The sequence below is a fragment of the Nyctereutes procyonoides genome, unplaced genomic scaffold (genome assembly GCF_905146905.1).
Source record: "Nyctereutes procyonoides isolate TBG_1078 unplaced genomic scaffold, NYPRO_anot_genome, whole genome shotgun sequence".
Classification (NCBI taxonomy): domain Eukaryota; kingdom Metazoa; phylum Chordata; class Mammalia; order Carnivora; family Canidae; genus Nyctereutes; species Nyctereutes procyonoides.
Genome location: NW_026575126.1, coordinates 66,961,986 through 66,981,407, shown reverse-complemented (window position 1 = coordinate 66,981,407; position 19,422 = coordinate 66,961,986). Strand labels below are relative to the sequence as shown.

General features: G+C 41.9%; 1 protein-coding gene across 1 annotated transcript in view; it reads right to left on the bottom strand.

Annotated features, from left to right (window-relative positions):
- Window positions 1-19,179, bottom strand: part of LMTK2 (lemur tyrosine kinase 2) — an 84,336-nt gene extending 65,157 nt beyond the window's left edge. The window contains exon 1 of the mRNA XM_055339704.1: window positions 18,791-19,179. Coding sequence (XP_055195679.1) covers window positions 18,791-18,878 — 88 coding nt within the window. The 5' untranslated portion in view covers window positions 18,879-19,179. The remainder of the gene's footprint in view (window positions 1-18,790) is intronic.
- Between the last annotated feature and the right edge of the window lie 243 nt (window positions 19,180-19,422).

Sequence of the window (19,422 nt, the reverse complement as noted above, 5' to 3'; positions counted from 1 at the left end):
TTAGAGGTTTGGAATAGTTAGTATGCTTCCCCAAGACACTGATTAAAAAATACTTGGCACTGCCAAAGCCCATTCTGTGAGTTTTCATTTCACAGTTTTCAAACCATTTTAATAGATATCTAGCACCTGATTTAATAAGCAGAAAACTTGAGAAACCCTAAGAAGTGGGTACATATTATCTGTTTTATAGACAGGTAATTTGGAGAATGCAATTTCATGGCAATGACTCAGAGTAAATCAGGAGTACTACCTGATTATTAATTCAATCATTATAAATCCCTGCCTAGAACCTCCCTCAGAACTTGAACACATATGTAATTAACTAAAGAGTTACTTATGAATCCATTTTTGGATTAAATAAAAAAATTTTAAGGTCCACAGATAAAAACAAGTGATGGTATGTGCAAATCCATTAGGGACTGAAAATGCTGATACTCTTAATTTTGTCATTCCTTCCCCAGTCACTAGCTGATACACTTTTATAGAGAAATGTCTTCATATTTACTGTTTGGTTATCCAGTGGTAAATTCAAATCCTTTGGCTACCACTCCCCATCCTGAAGCTACTGAGGGGCTGCCAAGAATCACTCCATTAGCATAAATTCAAGTATGGCTGAAAGGGGCTTGTTATTAACAACAAGAGATGCTCCTATTATCTCATCAGGAAATTCCAAGGGTTTTAGAAGTTCTGTGCCAGGAAAGGGACAAAGACCTACATATTTCCTATGATGTCATGGGTATGTATATATCTCAGAACAAGGATTGGGAGACTATGGCCTATAAATGAAATCCTGCCTGGTTGGTTTGGGTATGGCCTGCAATCTAAGAATGGTATTTACATTTTTAAATAGTTGTTCAAAAAACAAAAGAATTTCGTGAATGTGACATTTATATCAGAGACAACCAGACATGATGTGCCTCCCAACAGAAAAACACCACCACCTACTAAACAGTACAACCAAAAGCAAACAATAATAACAAAATATCAAGCCTGTATCTGACAAACCCTCTAAATCTAAATACCAATTCATAGGAAATAAAGAGAATCCTGGAACATATTAAATAACCACCACAAGAATGTGATCGGTGAAGTAGAGGTTACCAGCAACACCAGGGAGGAAAATCAGCATTAGGAGAGATGGAAAAGAGACTGGAAGAGGTTTGAAAAGACATACTAACCGACTGCAATGCACAGGTGTCATTTGAATCATGATTCAAACTCAAAATATCCTGACATCTGAGACAACTAGAAATCTGAACACTTGTAACTGACCATATTAAGGAAATTAAGACTTCTTTCTCGTAGGAGTGATAATAAATGTGATTATGTTTTTAAAAGTAGTCCTCACCTTTTTACAGATAGTGACCTACTTAAAGGTGTCTGGAATTTGCTTCAAAATTGTATGAGGGCAGCAAAAGTGATGGGGGTAGCACGACAGAAGACAGCCAGCAGCTCATAAAAGCTGAGTGAAAGCCAAAGGGGAGGTATAGTATAGGTATAGTCGCATCTGTGTGGTCTTGCACAGAGGCGTATGTTTCAAGTTTTCCATTTATTACATAATTTCTTCATGTCCATTAAATAAAAAGTTTAAAATGGGGGGGAGTAGCTATAACAATTCACAACCTATATTTCTGTCTGCTCTAAGAATGTGTATCAGTTTGTTAGAGCTGCTGTAACAAGTACCACAAACTAGGTAGCTTCATCAATCCCAGAGGCTACAAGCCCAACATCAGATGTCAGTGGGTCTGGCCCCTTCTGTGGGCTGTGTGGAAGGATATGCTCAGGGCCCACCTCCTGCCTTCTGGAGATGGCCATCTTCTCCCTGCATCCCCTCTCGCAGCCTTCCCTCTGGATCTGTCTCCATGTCCAAATTTCCCCTTGTTATAAAGACACAGTCATTTTGGATTAGGGCCTAAAGACCTAATTTTAACTTGATTACATTGGTGAAGACCCACTCTCCTAAGAGGGTCACACTCCAAGGTAACAGGAGTTAGGACTTCAGTGTTTGAATTTGGGGGAGTGGGGATACAATTCAAACCATCTCTATGATACATGTTTAAATAAAACAAGAAAAAACAAAAACAAACAGATCAGATCAATGTGTACACAATGCTACTCCTGGTCAACAGTGGCTACCAACAGAGAGGGAAACCTGGCGTCTGGGGAATGAGGAGAGGCTGTTATGTCCTTGTATAGTTCTTAAATTTTGTCCTGGGGCTTCTCACAATCTTTAGCCTTATGTTCACACTCCTTAACAAGCCCCACTGTCCCTCATTGTCACCTGCCATCTGCCTCCCACCCCAGGCTTGCATCACTCCTAACTCCCTAGTGCATCTAGTTTCATCTACCATGAACTCCTCGCAGTCCTTCCAGGAATGTCCTCTGCCCCTTCAGAGTCTGTGAGTTGACATTCTCCCCAACCAGGAGCCTCTCCCACTGGCACACTCTCCACTCATTCATCCTCACCACTCAGATCTCAACTTGGAAAGCTGTCCCAAAGTTCCACAAGTTAGAGTCCCTGCCTCTGGAGCCTCCAAGCACCTGTACTGCCCACTGTAAAGTTTATCATACTGTGTATTTTAAATGCCCAGATGTCCTCCCCACGAGACTGCAAGCTCAAAGGGGTCAGTGGCCAAGTCTATAGACTCCAGCAATGACTCCAGGGCCCAGGACAGAGCCTGGCATTCAGTCAGAAGGGGGGATGGGGGGATGGAATCAGAGACACAGCAACTAAGGGGCTGGAGAAAGGGAGGGAAGATAAACATAACAGGGAGAGACAGAAAGAGAGAGGGGGGTGGGAGACATCCGTAAGTCATCTACTGGTTACTGGAAGAAACTTACGTTTTCAGGGTCAAACAAGTAAGATTACAAAAGTAGCATTCCTTCAATAATTTTATGTTCTTATCTGGCAAAGATTTTCCTCCCATTACTAATCATACCCGCACAGACACTGTATTGTGGTGGCTGTCACCCTTTCCACTAGTAATAGTTTACCACTTATTCCCTGGGTCTCAGAGAACTCCTACAGTCTTTACCCATTTTGCGATTCACGTTTAGTAGTGTAACTACTACTTAGTTGATTTCTTTAAAACATAAGTATTCTCAAAAAGTGGACGTCCCCAACTTATGTTCTCCTCTGATAATGAGTATTTATTCACACCTGTGTTCTCCACAGAGCTGCATCTCACTGGAAGCTGTCGGAGCAGGTTTGCTCTGCCTGAAAGGGAGGAACTCAAAGGTGCCCTCTCCCTAAGGAGCCCAGCCCTGGACTGAGGGGAAAGTCCAGTGCACAAGTGGAGCTCCACCGTGACACTGGTTAAGAGGCACTGAATTTGCTTCAGTCTAGATGCTGCATACTCATCTGTTAAGGCTGCCCCAACAGTTCACCACACAACAGTGACTAAAACAACAGAAATCCAATGTCTCACAGTTCTGAAGGCTGGAAACCCAGGATCAAGGTGTGGCAGGGTTAGTTCCTTCAGAGGCCTTTCTCCTTGGTTTGCAGAGGACAGCTATCTTCTCATCGTGCCTTCACGTGGTCTTTCTGCTTTTTGCACATCCCTGATCTCTTTGTATTTTCAAACTTCCTCTTATAAGGACACCAGTCATACTGGATTAGGAACCAAGAAGCTAATAGCCTCGTTTTAACATATTCACTTCTTTAAAGACCTCGTCTCCAAATACCATCACCTTCTGAGGGACTGGGGGAGGGGGGTGTTGGTTTAGACCGGGATTTAATTTGGCCTGTAATGCTGTACACAGTTGATAATTCAGGAACACCATCTCCCCTGATGAGGGATCCATCTTGGGCAGGACCTGGGACAAGTACGCACTGGCTTCCTCTCTGGTTTCCCAGGATGCAGTGACTTGGGAATGGAAAGGACCAGGGAGACAAGTGTCAGATGTGGATGTCACCCTCCCATGTTCTCTCTTCTTTAACTTCTGGCCTCGGGAAATTCACATAAGAGATATCTGTGTCTACTTAAGGATGAAAACCGGTGGCCACTGGGCTGACTAGACAAGGAGAACTCTGTACGGCTCACAGAAGCTAAGGACTAGAGATCTTCCAAACTGGTCCTGACATAAAGTCCACTTCTAAATACAAAGTTTTGGCTTTTTTTTTTCTCTTTTTTCCTGCAAGGATAGAACTAATAATTGGACCTTTTCCAATATCCTGACAAGTAGCTTCACATCCTGGAGTCCTAGTAAAATGAATCATCATCATACTACTTGGGGGAAAAAAAATTCAGAAAATCATTGCACATCATGCATTTCTACTTAACACCTCGAAATTACAAACCCTTATGATAGATCATAAAGCTTTCCTGTGCACAGAATCTTAAGTCACTAAATGTTTTCCTTGCCTTAGTGTAACAATACATCTATTTATAACATTAAATAATCTAGAACGTCCCTAACATATTTTAATTTTAGAAAAAGAAAATGAAGCATAGCACCAAATACGCCCAACCACACAGAACAGTAAATAGTGCATTGATGATCTAGTTGATGAATCAAAGATTCCACAAAGACCCCTAAGCCAGAATATCAACAGCCTAGAAAAACAAACTGCACTGTGTGCTAATCACAGTGAAGTGTTCTTTTTGTTCAAAAATGATTTCAAGGTCAGCCAACCCAACTGTTCTCTAGTACTTGTGGAAAGGTTATGTAATTTGAGTGCTGATGGAATACCTGTGAATGAGATCATTTTATATGAAGTTGCTTTCGTCTCAGCCTTTTCCATCGAACTTCTATCAAAGGTTCATTTCATTCCAATTTAGAAAACACTAACTAGGATGGAGACTACCACAGAAGAGTTCCTCTAACGTAACAGTTGGGCCAAAGGAATATCAGATTTCCATGACTTCTATCAGACTGCTGTGTCCCTACCCCATGGGAAAACAACGGCAGGGATAATACCTTATGAACCAGAATCTTAATTAAGTCAATGGCATAGTTAGGTTGTGGAATAATCGACAGTACTCAGATGTTTGTAACAGCTCTGAATCATGATCTTCCTGTAGTTCAGGAAGCCAGCTCAGGAAGAGGCAGCATCTGGTCCCAGAAGTAGAAATTCGTGGCCAGTTTCCCAGGGCTTCTTCCTCCATAACTGGTCACTTCAGTGTCCCACTAACATCTAAGGGAAAGGACATTCTGTCTTTCCATATGACTTCCTGTTGAAATCTGTAGAAATGTACAGGTAAATCAAAGGCAGTACTGGATTCACAACACTAAGCCAGCACAATTTCTGCACAATAGGACCCAGAGGACGGGAGAAATGACCTAAATGTCTGCTCCTTACTTCCCAGGGAGGGCAGACCTTCAATACTCTAGAAAAACATGTCTACCTTTTTCCTTAAAATTTCCTACAAGACCTTTATATAGAGTCTATGGTCTCTGAAATTTTCTAGCTTCCTAAGATCTAACTGAAATTCTTGCTAATACAACTGAAATGTATTCTTAGGCAATATGTCTTTGAAAGTTCTTTCTTCAGAGAGGAAGCAGAATTGTGATGGATGTAGCTGGACTGGCCATAGGCATGGTTGGGACTTAGGGATATGTACAGAGGATTCATTCTACTCTTCTGTCTACTTCTATGCATGTTCAAAATTCTCCATAATAAAGTTTTATTCTTTAAGTATGATCTTTGTAATAAAGTCAGAACTGCTAATGATACTGACCTTGACAAGTGTCTATAATACATGCAGGCAAGATGATTTACGGTTTCCTACCTGATAATGCTTCACTGATACATCTTTATACATAGAAAAATAAACCCAATGATAATTTAACCCAATATATCCAGGTGCCTCCAGACACTCAAGTGTCCAGCCTAAGATAAAAGATCTATGGATAACTAAAAGAGCTATAGGGGTGCGGTGTCTTCTATCCACACAGCTGTTCCATCACCCTATTGTGAAGTCCACGAGTCAGCAAGTCCCACCCCACACATCCTTCATTCAACAAATGTTTACTAAGCATCTTCCATAGGGCAGACTAAGCATCTGCTATAATCTGGGAATCTAGAAGATCCCACACTCACAGTTTACATTCTCGTGGAGGGAGACAGACAATAAGGTAAATAAATATACAGCACCTCAGACAGTGATAAGCAATTTGGGAAAATTAAACAGTAGATGGGAAAGATTCATTATTTTATATAAAGTGATCAGGGAATACATTTCTGATATGACAATTAACCCAAGAAATGATGGTGATTTGGCCCAGGTGGTTATAAAAAGTTGATACTTAAATGGCACTTACTACATGCCAGGCACTATTCCATACTCACAACAAGCCTTTGAGGTAGGGACTATTATTAGCCCTGTTTTATTATTTTTTTAAAGATTTTTTATTTATTTATTCATAGAGATGCAGAGAGAGAGAGAAGCAGAGACACAGGCAGAGGGAGAAACAGGCTCCATGCAGAGAGCCTGACATGGGACTCAATCCAGGGTCTCCAGGATCACGCCCTGGGCTGCAGGCGGAGCTAAACCACTGCACCACCGGGGCTGCCCTATTAGCCCTGTTTTAAAATCAAGAAAGTGGGCAGCCCAGGTGGCTCAGCGGTTTAGCGCATAATGGAATTTATATATATAATAATATATATATAATATATGTACTTATATAAAGTTGTTCTATTGTGTGTTAACTGAAAGAAGGGGTCCAGGAGAAAACACGGGTGACAGAGAAGGATGTCCCTGATGACTAAGCCCTGAAAGGAAGCCAGGGCTAGAAAAGTATGGGATGTAAGGCATAAATTAGGAAGGTAGTCTTAAAGAGTTGAGAAAAAAAGAGAGAGTGACACTTGTCTACAACTCCGCATACGTTTCTCAATACCTATCTGTGAATCTTAAAAATATACACAAAATACCTGCCAATGAGCATTATTCTTGGGATATGCAGCACTTAGCAAATTCTAACAAGGGTTCATTCCTCCACAAAAGCATACAAATTCATGTTTGAAGAACTTTTAATGTTTACAAGTTTATGATTACATTGTCTAAAAGTCAGAAATATTTTTATCACCTTTAAACAGTACATCTTCATCTCATAGGTAGAAACTAAAACTAATTTTTAAAAAAATTTTATTTGAGAGAGAGCAAGCATGGGGGGGGGGGGAGGCAGAGGGAGGAGAAGCAGATTCCCCAGAGAGCAGGGAGCCTGATGCAGGGCTGGATTCCAGGACCCCAAGATCATGACCTGAGCAGAAGGCAGACACTTAACTGAGCCACCCAGGTGCCCCTAAACTGTTTTTCTTATAAAATTTTTAAAACAGTTAAACATGAATGTGGGTTTTGAGCCTCTTTATAGAAGTCTTCACTTTAGCTTCCTAATTTTCAGTAAGTAATTATCTTTAGTACTTTAAGAATCAACTATACGACAACTACATTTAAATTTCATCTCCAGGGCACTTGGGTGGCTCAGTCAGCTGAATGACCGACTCTTGATTTTGGCTCAGGTCATGACCTCAGAGTCATGGGATGTAGCTCTGTGTCAGGCTCATGCTCAATGCAGAGTCTGCCTGGGATTCACTCTCCCTGTCCCTTTATCCCTTCCCTCACTGGCAAGCTCTCTCAAATAAATAAAATCTTAAAAAAAATTCATGTCTGTACTTTCAGATAGTAAATAGAAATAAATAGGGGCGCCTGGTTGGCTCACTCGGTTGAGTGACTGACTCTTGATTTTTGTGCAAGTCATGATCTTGGGGTGGTGGGATCAAGCCCCATGTCCAGCTCTGCACTCAGTGTGGGGACTGCTTAAGATTCTCTCTCTCTCTCTCTCTCTCCCTCTGCCCCTCCCACTTGTGCTCTCTCAAATAAATAAATTTTAAAAGACTGATCCAGAGGAGAAATGATCGGGACTAGCCTCTGTGTGTACATGTATGCATCACCCAAATGAAAGTGTTCTGAAGGGAGGAAGCAGTGCACTTGGTGAATGGGTGGGGCACAGGGGGTACCTGGCTGTGAAGGGCCCTCTTACTGCAATCAGGTCTGCCACTGACTGGCAACACAGGTTCAAACTTGCTATCGAACTTCTCTGGGCCTCAGTGCCTTCACCTGTGAGCCAGCACACTAGCTTTAAAACTCTACACGAGGACTTATAATTCCAAAATTTTATGAGTCTACCAAGTACCTGTACAGTTAATACCAGAAATCAGATCTTTTACTAAAGTACTTTTTATTTTTCTTAAGAAAATGAAGTTAAAAGACAGATTTCTGGGTTGCACCCAGGTAGCAGGCCTCAGTGGAGTGTTCCCAGGGGACTATTTTGGTAAGTTTGTTACTCTTCTATGCCTCACTAGCAATCAGTGTCCTGGTGTTGCGTTTTAATAATAGTCTGAAGCCAAAGTCAGGTGGGGCTCTGCGCTGTGTGACTGGCAGGCTAGATCCTTGGAAAGTAACCGTTACGGCTGACACAGAGAACAGTCCTCACAGGCACGCTGCCAGGTGGAACCAGGAAGAGGAATTTCTTTCCTTGTGGAAGAAGCACAGGCTGAATTTATCCGGGGTTTGGAGAAGAAATTGCAATGTGAAAAATACTTAAAAAGACTTTCAACTTAAATTCAGTGGCTCATCTGAGAGGCAACCAACCAAAAGACCACAAGGCTCTGGTTTTGCAATAAAAATGCTGGACTACAAAATTTCACAATTGCAAACTGGTTAAAGTAGCTACTGTAAATGTGCAAAATGATTGCACACTCATTCTCCTCGACCTTCGAGTAAGTCCACGATGCCTTTGAGATTTACTTCCTATAATTAAAGGTTGCAATGTCATCATGTCAAACTCCTGGGCAGTAAAGCAAACAAGGAAAAAAAAGATGTTTTCAGGATGGACTCTGAACATGGGCCTTAAGGAGGAAAAAAATCATAAACTCTAAAAAAATTAAATAATAGTGTTTTCACTTTGGATAAAAGCAACTTCCCTCTCAAAAATCACTATCATAAATGCTTGTAACTCAATTTTTTTCTCCCATCCAAGCTATACAGATGTTGCCAAAAACAACAGGCCTAAATTATCTGTACTAGCTTGTGAGCCCAGGATGTTCTTAATCAAATTGGACTGGTTATACAATCATTACAATGTAGCTGTTTCAGAGATTAAATGGTGTACTTTCTTTAGCTCATCATAAGACTATTTTATACATACCAATACATCCACAGCAAATATACAAAAATATATCAACTGGCTAAAAAAAAAAGTACTTGTTGAAAAATATGAAATAGGCTACAAATCCCAGACTATTTTAAAATAAACTAGCTTAGAAAAATAAACTTTTTGAGAGCAAGACATTAATGACATGGTATTATCCTGGAAAGAAACAGCCCTGAAAGTTACTGAATAGGTCACGAATCCAGGGCTCTCACACACTAGCGTGCATGTCTCACCTGGGGAATCAGGAATGCCACTGGGTTACTAATGCCTGCTCTAGCTTAATTTCCTTGCTAAATCTGAGCTCCAGGGGGCAAAACCCTGGGCAGTCCAGGGCTGGCACGTTTACACCATGAGGCTCTCAGCTCATAACACTGGCATCTGACTGTCAGGTTATCAGCTCAAAGTTTTTGCCGATTATTTATATAGTATATTTATAAAATATAAAGAAGTTGTTATTTATACTGACTTTCAGAGAAAGAGCTGAAATTAAAAAGGGGGGGGGGGCATTTAGAGCTGTGACTGTTCTGCCCTGCAGTGTTTAAATTCCTTTGTGGTTGGGGATCCCTGGGTGGCTCAGCAGTTTAGCTCCTCCTGCCTTCAGCCCAGGGCGTGATCCTGGGGTGCCGGAATCGGGTCCTGCATCAGGGTCCCTGCATGGAGCCTGCTTCTCCCTTTGCCTCTCTCTCTCTGTGTCTCTCATGAATAAATAAATAAAACCTTAAAAAAAAAATTCCTTTGTGGTTATTGCATACCTACTTTTCACAGGAAGATTCCTCAGAATGATATCCACATACCGTGGTCAGGAGTATAAGTGTCTCCAGAATTTAGGTGTTGACATTAATTTTTAAAATTTAAATTGTTCTTCCTTCCTTGAGTCTCACTAGTTACCCAAGTCAACGGATTTCCCCCAAGTAACTGATTTTATCTTATCTCTAGTAGAAGATAAAATATTTATGTTGTGGGGGCAGAGAAATCACCAAAAATGTATTATAAAGGCAGATACCCAGGCCAACCTCCAGAATTGATTCAGTTGGTTTGTGGTCCAAAAATCTGCATTTCTACAAATACCTCAGCGATCTTCATGCAAGTGTACCATTTTATAAAAACATCTTCACTTTTTCCTGAAACATTTACAGCTCAATGGGTACCATGGCATTTATAGCAAAGCAAGGGAGTGGCCGAGCTGGTAGGAAGCACACAGGTGAACAAGATTCATCATAAATTAAAAATTGTTGATGCTGGGTGATGGGTACATTAAGATCATTTACTTTTGAAAATGTTTGAAATTACCCAAAACAAAAAGTGAAAAAAAATGAAGAGCTCTGTAAAATGATAAAACAAGTCCAAAGCTCCCTGTAAACTTTTACCAATTAAAAAATTACCAATTAAAGGAGTTACCTAAATTCAACAACTGCCAAAGCTGACAGACCCCCTAAAATAATCCTAATTAAATTCTTAAGCCTAAGAGGTTTCCCTCATATTCTCAGAGATTAGGCTGCTTTTTGAGAGAATAAATCACATCTATTTTTCAAATACCTATTGCTCTAAAAATAAAAATAACATCCTGCCAACATCATTCTATCACAAACATGGGATGTAGAGTACTTATGGCAATGCTTATAGTTGGTTAATAGGTAGTCAAGTGACAGAAAACATCGCCAGGGCCTTGCTAAGTCATTTGCTCCTAAGGTCCTTTGTCCTTCCAAAATCTCTTTTACTCTCTCTCTTCTTCCCAACACATAGGATTAGGTATAGGAAGCAGAGGATCAAAACCCCATTATACATGCCCCAGTAGCAGTGACTAAATCCAGGGCCCACATCTTGGTTTCTAATGCCATTCTCCAAAAAAAGAAACCAGCCTGGAGAAATGGCTCATTCTAGGGCTGGACAGGGAAAAATATAAGATGAGCCTATAGCTTCTTCAGTGCCAGAAAGAAAGAACATGAAAAAAAAATTTTTTTTAAAGGTGGGAGTTGGGGGGTGATGGTACCAGAGCCAAGTGAAGGAGCTCCAGTGGCCAAAACTGGTACACTTTGAGCAGGAAAATAAATAAGATGATATTGGATTATAACCCCAAATGTAAAATCAATATCTATGTGTCCACTCTAATATAAATAATTGGATAAGAAAATTAATGAGGAAGATGAGTTAAATCTCCCATACCAAAGAATACCATATAAAATATATAGGTACTTGGCCAGGAAGTGGAACATAACTCACCACCTCTTAAATGTGGGCTATATGCACCATGGAGGAGGGAAAAAAAAGAAACTTTACAGTAGAGAAAGCTGCCAAACCAGTCATGTTGAAAGCACTCCTGACATGATGTGATTAGACTGGCACTTTGCCTCTGTGGTCTTCCTTCCAGAAACATAGGACCCCAGCCTAATCAATGAGAAGAACATCAAACTCCTCAAGAACTGTCAAGATCATTTAAAAAAGGGGAACACAGCAAAGGAGCCTAAGGGGATGTGCCAACTAAATCCAATGTAGTATCCTGGAACAGAAAAAGGACACTAAGGAAATGCTAAAGAAATATGAATGAAGGGACGCCTGGGTGGCTCAGCAGCTGAGTGTCTGCTTTCAGCTCAGGGCATGATCCTGGTGTCCCAGGATTGGGTCCCATATCGGGCTCCCTGCATGGAGCCTTGCTTCTCCCTCTGCCTGTGTCTCTGCCTCTCTCTCTGTGTCTCTCATGAATAAATAAAATATTTTTAAAAATATGAATGAAGTATGGACTTCAGTTAATAATAATGTATGAATTAGTATTGGCTCCTTACCACACAAATGTAAGATGTTAAGGGGGAAAATTGGGTAATGGATATGCACGAACTCTTTGTACTATCTTTGCAATTTTTCTGTAAATCTAAAAGTGTCCTAAAAGACAAGGTTTATTAATAAAAATAAGACAACTAGGGCAGCCGGGGGGGGGGGGGGGGTGGCTCAGCGGTTTAGCGCCGCCTTCAGCCCGGGGCGTGATCCTGGAAACCCAGGATCCCGTCCCACGTCGGGCTCCCTGCATGGAGCCTGCCTCTCTGCCTCCTCTCTGTCTCTCATGATAAATAAATAAAATCTTTAAATCAATCAATCAATCAATCAATCAAGACAACTATAAAGCCCAGGCAATGGCCTATGGCTGGATAAAAAAGCGAAGTTTGCAAGAGAATGAGAGGCTCCAAACTTATATCCTCTCCTTTTAGCTCACACACTCTCTGGAGTACTCGTCTGTGAACTTCGTTCTCTGGTACCATCCTCACCCCACAAACTTTGCCTGAGTGTCCACAACCTGTGAGATATCATGCAAACACCAGAAATAGCGAGGATATAGGACACAGTCCTTGCAGTCCGGTGAAGGGACGAGGCTTAAAGAAACCAGTGGTATTTGCTAAATGCAAATGGTAGACTGGTACAGCCAATCCAAACCTTTTCTAATCAGAGCCCATCAGTAAATTTTCTTTGCATACCTTCCATTTCATGCACACTGATTTACAAAGCATAATGTTAGTGTGCCAGTATATTCTGTACCTTAAAAAGTCACATAAGTCAAAATGTTTAAAGAACAGAATGAAAATAAATAAAAACTGAGGCTCCAATGTTTTCATCCCACACCTTACAGAACCTCTTGTTCTACAAGAAAACACTCTAGTAGGAGTTCATTGGGGGAGGGGATCTCTAGGATCTGGGCAAGAAGAAAGGTCTTGGTAGGGAGGCTGGGGTTGCAAAGAGGTGAAAAGAACAGAAAGAAACTGACAACAGCACATATGTGTTGGAAGAGCCAGACAACACATGGAGACTATATGGAGAGCTGAAGATAATTTACAAATAAGAAGCAGATTAATTTCGCTCTTTTTTTTTTAATTTATGATAGTCACATAGAATGAGAGAGAGAGAGAGAGAGAGAGAGAGAGAGAGAGAGAGGGAGGGAGAAGCAGGCTCCATGCACTGGGAGCCCAACGTGGGATTCGATCCCGGGTCGCCAGGATCGCGCCCTGGGCCAAAGGCAGGCGCTAAACCGCTGCGCCACCCAGGGATCCCTAATTTCGCTCTTAAAGTGCCACAAAGGTGGAGAGGGGAGGCAGGGACCCCAGATGCCCTATAGCAGAAATCTGGTTGCATCAATTGGGCCTGACCAATGCTTCCCAAACTACAGTCAGGTGCCAGAGGCCAGGGTCTACCCTAGCCCGCCATGGCACATAGTCTTGGTGTGCCTATCTGACTTAATAATTGAGGCCTTATAAACAAACACATATGATAAAATGCAAAATCTGCCAAACTGTCAAAAATAAAAGGTGTGCCATCACCATCCTCCAAGCCCCAGGAGGGTAGAAGAGTACAGAGTTACTCTTCTGTAGTGGGGGGAAGAGCAGCAGAGCACTGGCTTAGCCCCAGATGGGCCAGGGAGAATGAGAGGTGCTCCCCATGCTATGGTTTCGGGTACCTGAGGCATTTGGCAACAACAATTCTCATTTTTCCCATTTGAATCACAATAAAGTCAAATGAAATCTGGAACCTCTGCATTGTGCTAACCTTTGGGGAAAAAACACTTTTTTTTTTTTAAAAATACTGAGGTTATTTTTCTGATATGCCTGTTCTTTGTGGCAAATAACTAATGCCAAGGCACCGTTCCAAATTAGTCACTTGCTAACAATTTAAAAATACTTCACTCCAATATTTTGCTCTGACGCACTGATTTTACCATATTTCTTCAGCTTTCTCTTACATTGTCTTCATATGAAGATTTACAGAAAAGTTGAAAATCAAATCCAGAAACGACCCTAGATAGCAGTCTGTTTTAGACCAGGGGCATCTGTACATCTTTTCCTCTTTCTAATATTCCTTTCCTCATGCCTGAGTAATAAACAAACCTCTTAAGGGGCGCCTGGCTGGCTCAGTCAGGGGAGCTTGCGCCTCTTGATCTTAATCTTAATGTGGGTTTGAGCCCCACATTGAGTGTGGAAATTACTTAAATAGACTTAAAAATAATAATAAAATAAAATAAATAAACCTTTAAAGAAGAGTAAGGCACAGCTAGAAGACTACAAAAATATATGGCTTTAAAAGAAAGAAAGGAAGCAATTCAGTCATATTCATCCCTCCAAATGATACTTTCTTTTTTTTTTAATTTTTATTTACTTATGATAGTCACAGAGAGAGAGAGAGAGAGAGAGAGAGAGGCAGAGACACAGGCAGAGGGAGAAGCAGGCTCCATGCACTGGGAGCCCGATGTGGGATTCGATCCCGGGTCTCCAGGATCGCGCCCTAGGCCAACGGCAGGCGCCAAACCGCTGCGCCACCCAGGGATCCCCAAATGATACTTTCTAAGGGCCCAGTTTAGCAGGCTGTTTTCAGGGATGCTTTATTCAAGTACAGTTTTTGTTTGAGATCAACTAGACCTACATTGCTTATAGTTCCTTTAAGTACATTAAAACCAGAAAATGTTCACATGCAAGAGCTTTAATAATCTTGACATTTAAAAACAGGTTTATTACATAAAAGTGGACTAATCCAGATCATCCTAAAAATTTCTAGCACAATTCCTCAACATTATGAATTTCAAGAAGTAACAATACCAGCCTATGCATTATCCTTAAATAAGCCAGATTTCTCTGGGAAGGATCTCCTCTTCACCCATCATATAACAAGTTATTTTAAGTAACAAAGGTTTTTAAATCCAGTAAATTCTAGCCATGCCATGATAAGCAGCTACCTTTGAGTTCCTTCTATGAACTATACCACTCACCATTAGTCGATTCCATGGTAACCCACCAATTTTACAAGGAAATCCGAAGCAATGAAGAAGCCTAACATAGCAGGCAAGGCATACATGACACGACCTCCTCACCTTCCCACAACCCTTAGGGAAAATATCACCATTCTTTTTCTGAGCTGAGTTCTGTGAAGCTTGGAGAGGTCAAGTAACTGGCCCAAGGTCTCAATACTATTGAAGTGGCAAGGGGAGGCCTCCCCCACAGACAGACTCCAAAGTCCAAGCTCTGTCCAGAACACTCACTCCTGTGACTGGTTCACAACTTTCATTCTTAACGGGACTGAAAGGTTGGCTTCTTTTGATACATCCACCTACAAGGATTTTTTTGAGGACTCATTTATTGCAGAACCCTGGCCACCCCTTAAAATAAATTTCATTTTCATTACAAAGTCTTTTTTATGATATATACAGCTGCTATCCAAGTGATACAGCAAGCCCAAGGACTCTAAATTTTAGGAGAATTGCATGAAGAGTCAGCACATTGATATCAGCAAAAGTGTAGGGATTTGATAACTTCAGTGCTGATCAGCAACAAGACTTTTGTACAGACTTCCTATTACTGTGCAAATGAACATATTTAGTTAACCCCAAAACACTACCGACTAAGAGCAACCACAACATTGCTGACCGAAATCAAATTTCAGGCCTTACAGCCAGAAATCCTGAAATCATCTGCATGGGAAGTCTGTTAAAAATCATTTTTATTTCCCAGAAGCTATTGAAATAAACACAAAAATTCACACTTTTAGAAAGCACTTCCTTTACTGCAGAATCTTTTTCAAGATCCAAGTCTGTTTGTTTAACCTAAAACCAGAGCCCCGGTTTCACAAGCTGCTGTTTAATAAGTAGCTGAGTCCCACCGGCTTCACAGACTTCCGTGAGCTCCTTTATCTGGAACTGCTAAAAAGCTTCCTCTGTCCTCGGTGACCTAATATGCCACAGAACAATAGAAGTGGGTTTCCTTGTCTAACCACTATCCTAATATTAATAACAAACTGTGGACTTAAAGGAATGCCTTCACAAATACAAACAGAAGATCTTTCTTTATGACCTGAATCCTAAGAATCATATAAAAGGTACATAAATGTTTTCTAAGAGAAGAATGATCTGATAACTATGACCTGGAGAAAATAATTTCTCAACTGTAACCTTAGTTTAGTAACTTAACTATGTGTGAAAACAGTGGACTTTCTCCCTTTATGTAAGCTTCCTAGTGAGGACCAAAAGATCTCCATCTACCTAACAAGGGCCTTTGCAGAAATATACATTCTCAGGAAGAGGCCCCCAAAGAGGGCATAAACAACCCCCAGAGCAATAAAGAGAGGCCCAAAATAAAGTTCAAGCAAGAAATGCCTTCCTTGTACACCTGAAACTAATATAATACTGTATGTTACCGAACAGGAATTAAAATAAAAACCTTAAAAAAAGAAAGAAAAGAAAAGAAATGCTTTCTTGCCTGATAGACAAAGGCAATCCACATAATTACAAAGCTTAATTATGACCGAATATGTAAGTACCCTTTTCAACTTCCGAACCTAGAAATGAATTTTGGCTTAATTTTAGTTAACTGCCTCATTTCTTTCCCCATGCAAATGGACTGGCAAAGGATAAAATCCAAGTATTTTTTCCAACCTATTTTTGATAAGCCATGCTTTCTCCAAGGCACTGGAGAAACCAGTTTAAAATTTAAGTAGAAAGAATAATGCCAAGGAGATAAAAAATACTATGTGATGCATCTGTCCTTAATTTGAAAATGGCCAGTCCCTCAGATAATCAAAGGCTCGAGAGTTACTATGTTTTCAACATTTAACTGCTCTTTTACCTAGCATCTATGTTCAAGAGGGGTTCCTCCTTCTTAACCAGTGAGATCACTTCCCAGGATTAGCTCAAATGTTTCTTTATTCTCCTTGGCCTAATACATCTTCATCAAGAATCCATCTCCATAACCAAGATTAATCATCTCTTTTGGATGGTAAAACAAACCCCCAAATCTATGTGTGACTGTGCATCTTTTCCACAGAATTTAACCTTAGGTACCTGTCATTCATATGCCACATGTCTAATCACATACCTTCTAAGCAACAGAATATGAAGAGAAAATCTGCAAAAGCAGCTATACATCACCAAATATTTGTCTTATTAATGCCAAAATTTGGTATTTCTATTTATGGATTTTCTTGATTATTTATGTTTTACAATGCTCCGAAAAACCCTCGGATTTTATGATTCCCAACTCCATAAAATAATGAAAGAATGGAATAAAAATCACGTCAAGAGGTTTATAGGCAGACACATTTCCATAGGTTTTCACATAGAATCCGTTTTTCAAAAAATATAAAAATTTAAGTGCAAAGTCATCTGGAAACTTCTTGAATCCCTTCACTGAATACTCTTTATCCATTATCTTACCCTAGTGCTAATTTTCAATTTTACCATATGGTTTTTTTCAATATCAACATCAACATCTTTCCATACAGTCTTTTACAACTTCCCGAGTACTTTCTGTTACTGCAAACCCTCCTAATAACATTCACTTTCCTTATCTACCAGATCAGAAAACAGAATTCACCTAACAAATATTTGATCTAAGGCAGTGGCAATAACTTAGATGTTACATGGTACAATGATAACAGTTAAAACTCAACTAAAGCACTCAAAGACATAATCTGGTGTAGCTCTGAAACAATTACATATAACTTTCATTGTAGATGTGTTTGTCTTTACTGGGTAAGACACCTTCCACATTGCGTACCCTTAAAAATAATTCTTAACGTCGAGAGTATGCCTAAACACAAGTCTTGAAGTGAGAAGTGGAAAAATCACACAACTAGGGGAATCTAAGACCTGGGTATTAGATGTGGCTCCACCTACAATTTAGCTGTGTCACCTTGGGTAGGTCATTTGACCCTCAGGACCTCAGTATCTTCAACTGCAAAACAAAGACATCAGACTCAATTTTCTTTAAGGTCTCTTCCAATTCTAAAATTTCATGACTCTATGAAGTTTCAGTCTCTCCTTATTAAAGATGAGCACTAGATTTTAACCCAGATTTTTTTAAGCAAAAAAAAAAAAAAAAAAAAAGACCCAACTAAGGACACATTCCTAAGGTAAAGTTTTATCTAGGAAAATAAACCACAACTGAAAACGATGTCGAAAAAAATGGGGAGAAAAAAAAATCACACACTGACGTAGCTAAAATAGAAACTTCAATCACCCTTGGGCCATTCTGTCAATAGTTATTCGAAGGCTGCTACTCTAATCACTGGCTTCCTAAAATAGAAAATATTTACAGACTTGTTTCCTTCCCATCCCCAGAGATTCAATCCGAATAAAAAGCACAGCGTCTAAAATCAATTTACAACTTCAGAACAAGTTGCAGGGAGCGAAGAAAAACTCCGCACATCTCACCAAGTCATTTGCATTTAAGGAGGATTAGGGCTAACAAACGGTTCTTATTGTAAGAGGTGAGAAACGCACAGGAGGCAGGTGACATCTGAAATGGAAGCAGAATTGCCAGAAAGGGATGTAGGCTGAGGACCTTCGGGCAACAGGTTCAGGGCTGGTACCGCAGCCTACCTGGGGAGGGGTCGACGCTGCCACCCGGCTCGCCGTCCTCCTCCGCCCCAACCGCATCGCCTCGCCCCCGCTTCGGCCCTGGAGAGGCTGCCCGCTCCCCCACCCCACGCCCCTGCGGCAGAAACCTCCCTAATCGCTCGCGTCCCCGGGCCTCCCGCCCCGGCAGGCCCTCCGATTTCTCGGCGCCGACGCTGGACCGGGCCCGCCCCCGCCTCCTCCCCCGCCACCCCCGTCGCAGTGGCCCCGCAGCCTGGGTTCCCGCAGCCCGGTCCCTGCAGCTGGCCTGCTCACCTGCACCTGTTTGCGGAAGTGGCGCGGCCCCGGCACTGCCGGCGGCCAGGAGCAACAGCAGCAGCAGCAATGCCGGCGGCCCCGGCATCTCGCCACGGCGCGGCCCCGGGGCCGGCTCTCGGGTCGCCTTCCGTCGGTCTGTCCGTCAGTCGGTCCTGCCTGCCTCAGCGGCACCCGCGCCGGCTGCTCCAGAGCACAGGTCGCTTCGGCCAAACCTCAACCTGGCTCCTGGTCCGCACCCGCCGCTCGGACCACAGAAACACCATCCTTCCCGCCCGCCCGCCTGTGCCGCCGCCGCCGCCGCCGCCACCCCTCAACAGCAGCAACGGCAGCAGCCCTGCGGAGCCGCGGGCCAGGGCAGCCGCGATCCTACCGCCATGATGGGCTGCGTCATGTGACGTAGGGCGGGGGCGGGACGCCGTGACGAACAGCCCAGCCAGCCAATCGTCAGTTCCACACCGGCCGGAGAGGCCCCGCCCACCACCCTGAAAGAGGGAGGGTGGCCGCCGGTGCGCCCCCTGCAGACAGAGGAGTGCGTGGGCCGCAGGTAATGCAGACAATTATTTTAATTTTTAAAATACAGGGAAGTACAAAGGAGACAATAAAAAGCATTCCGAATCCACCCGAATTTT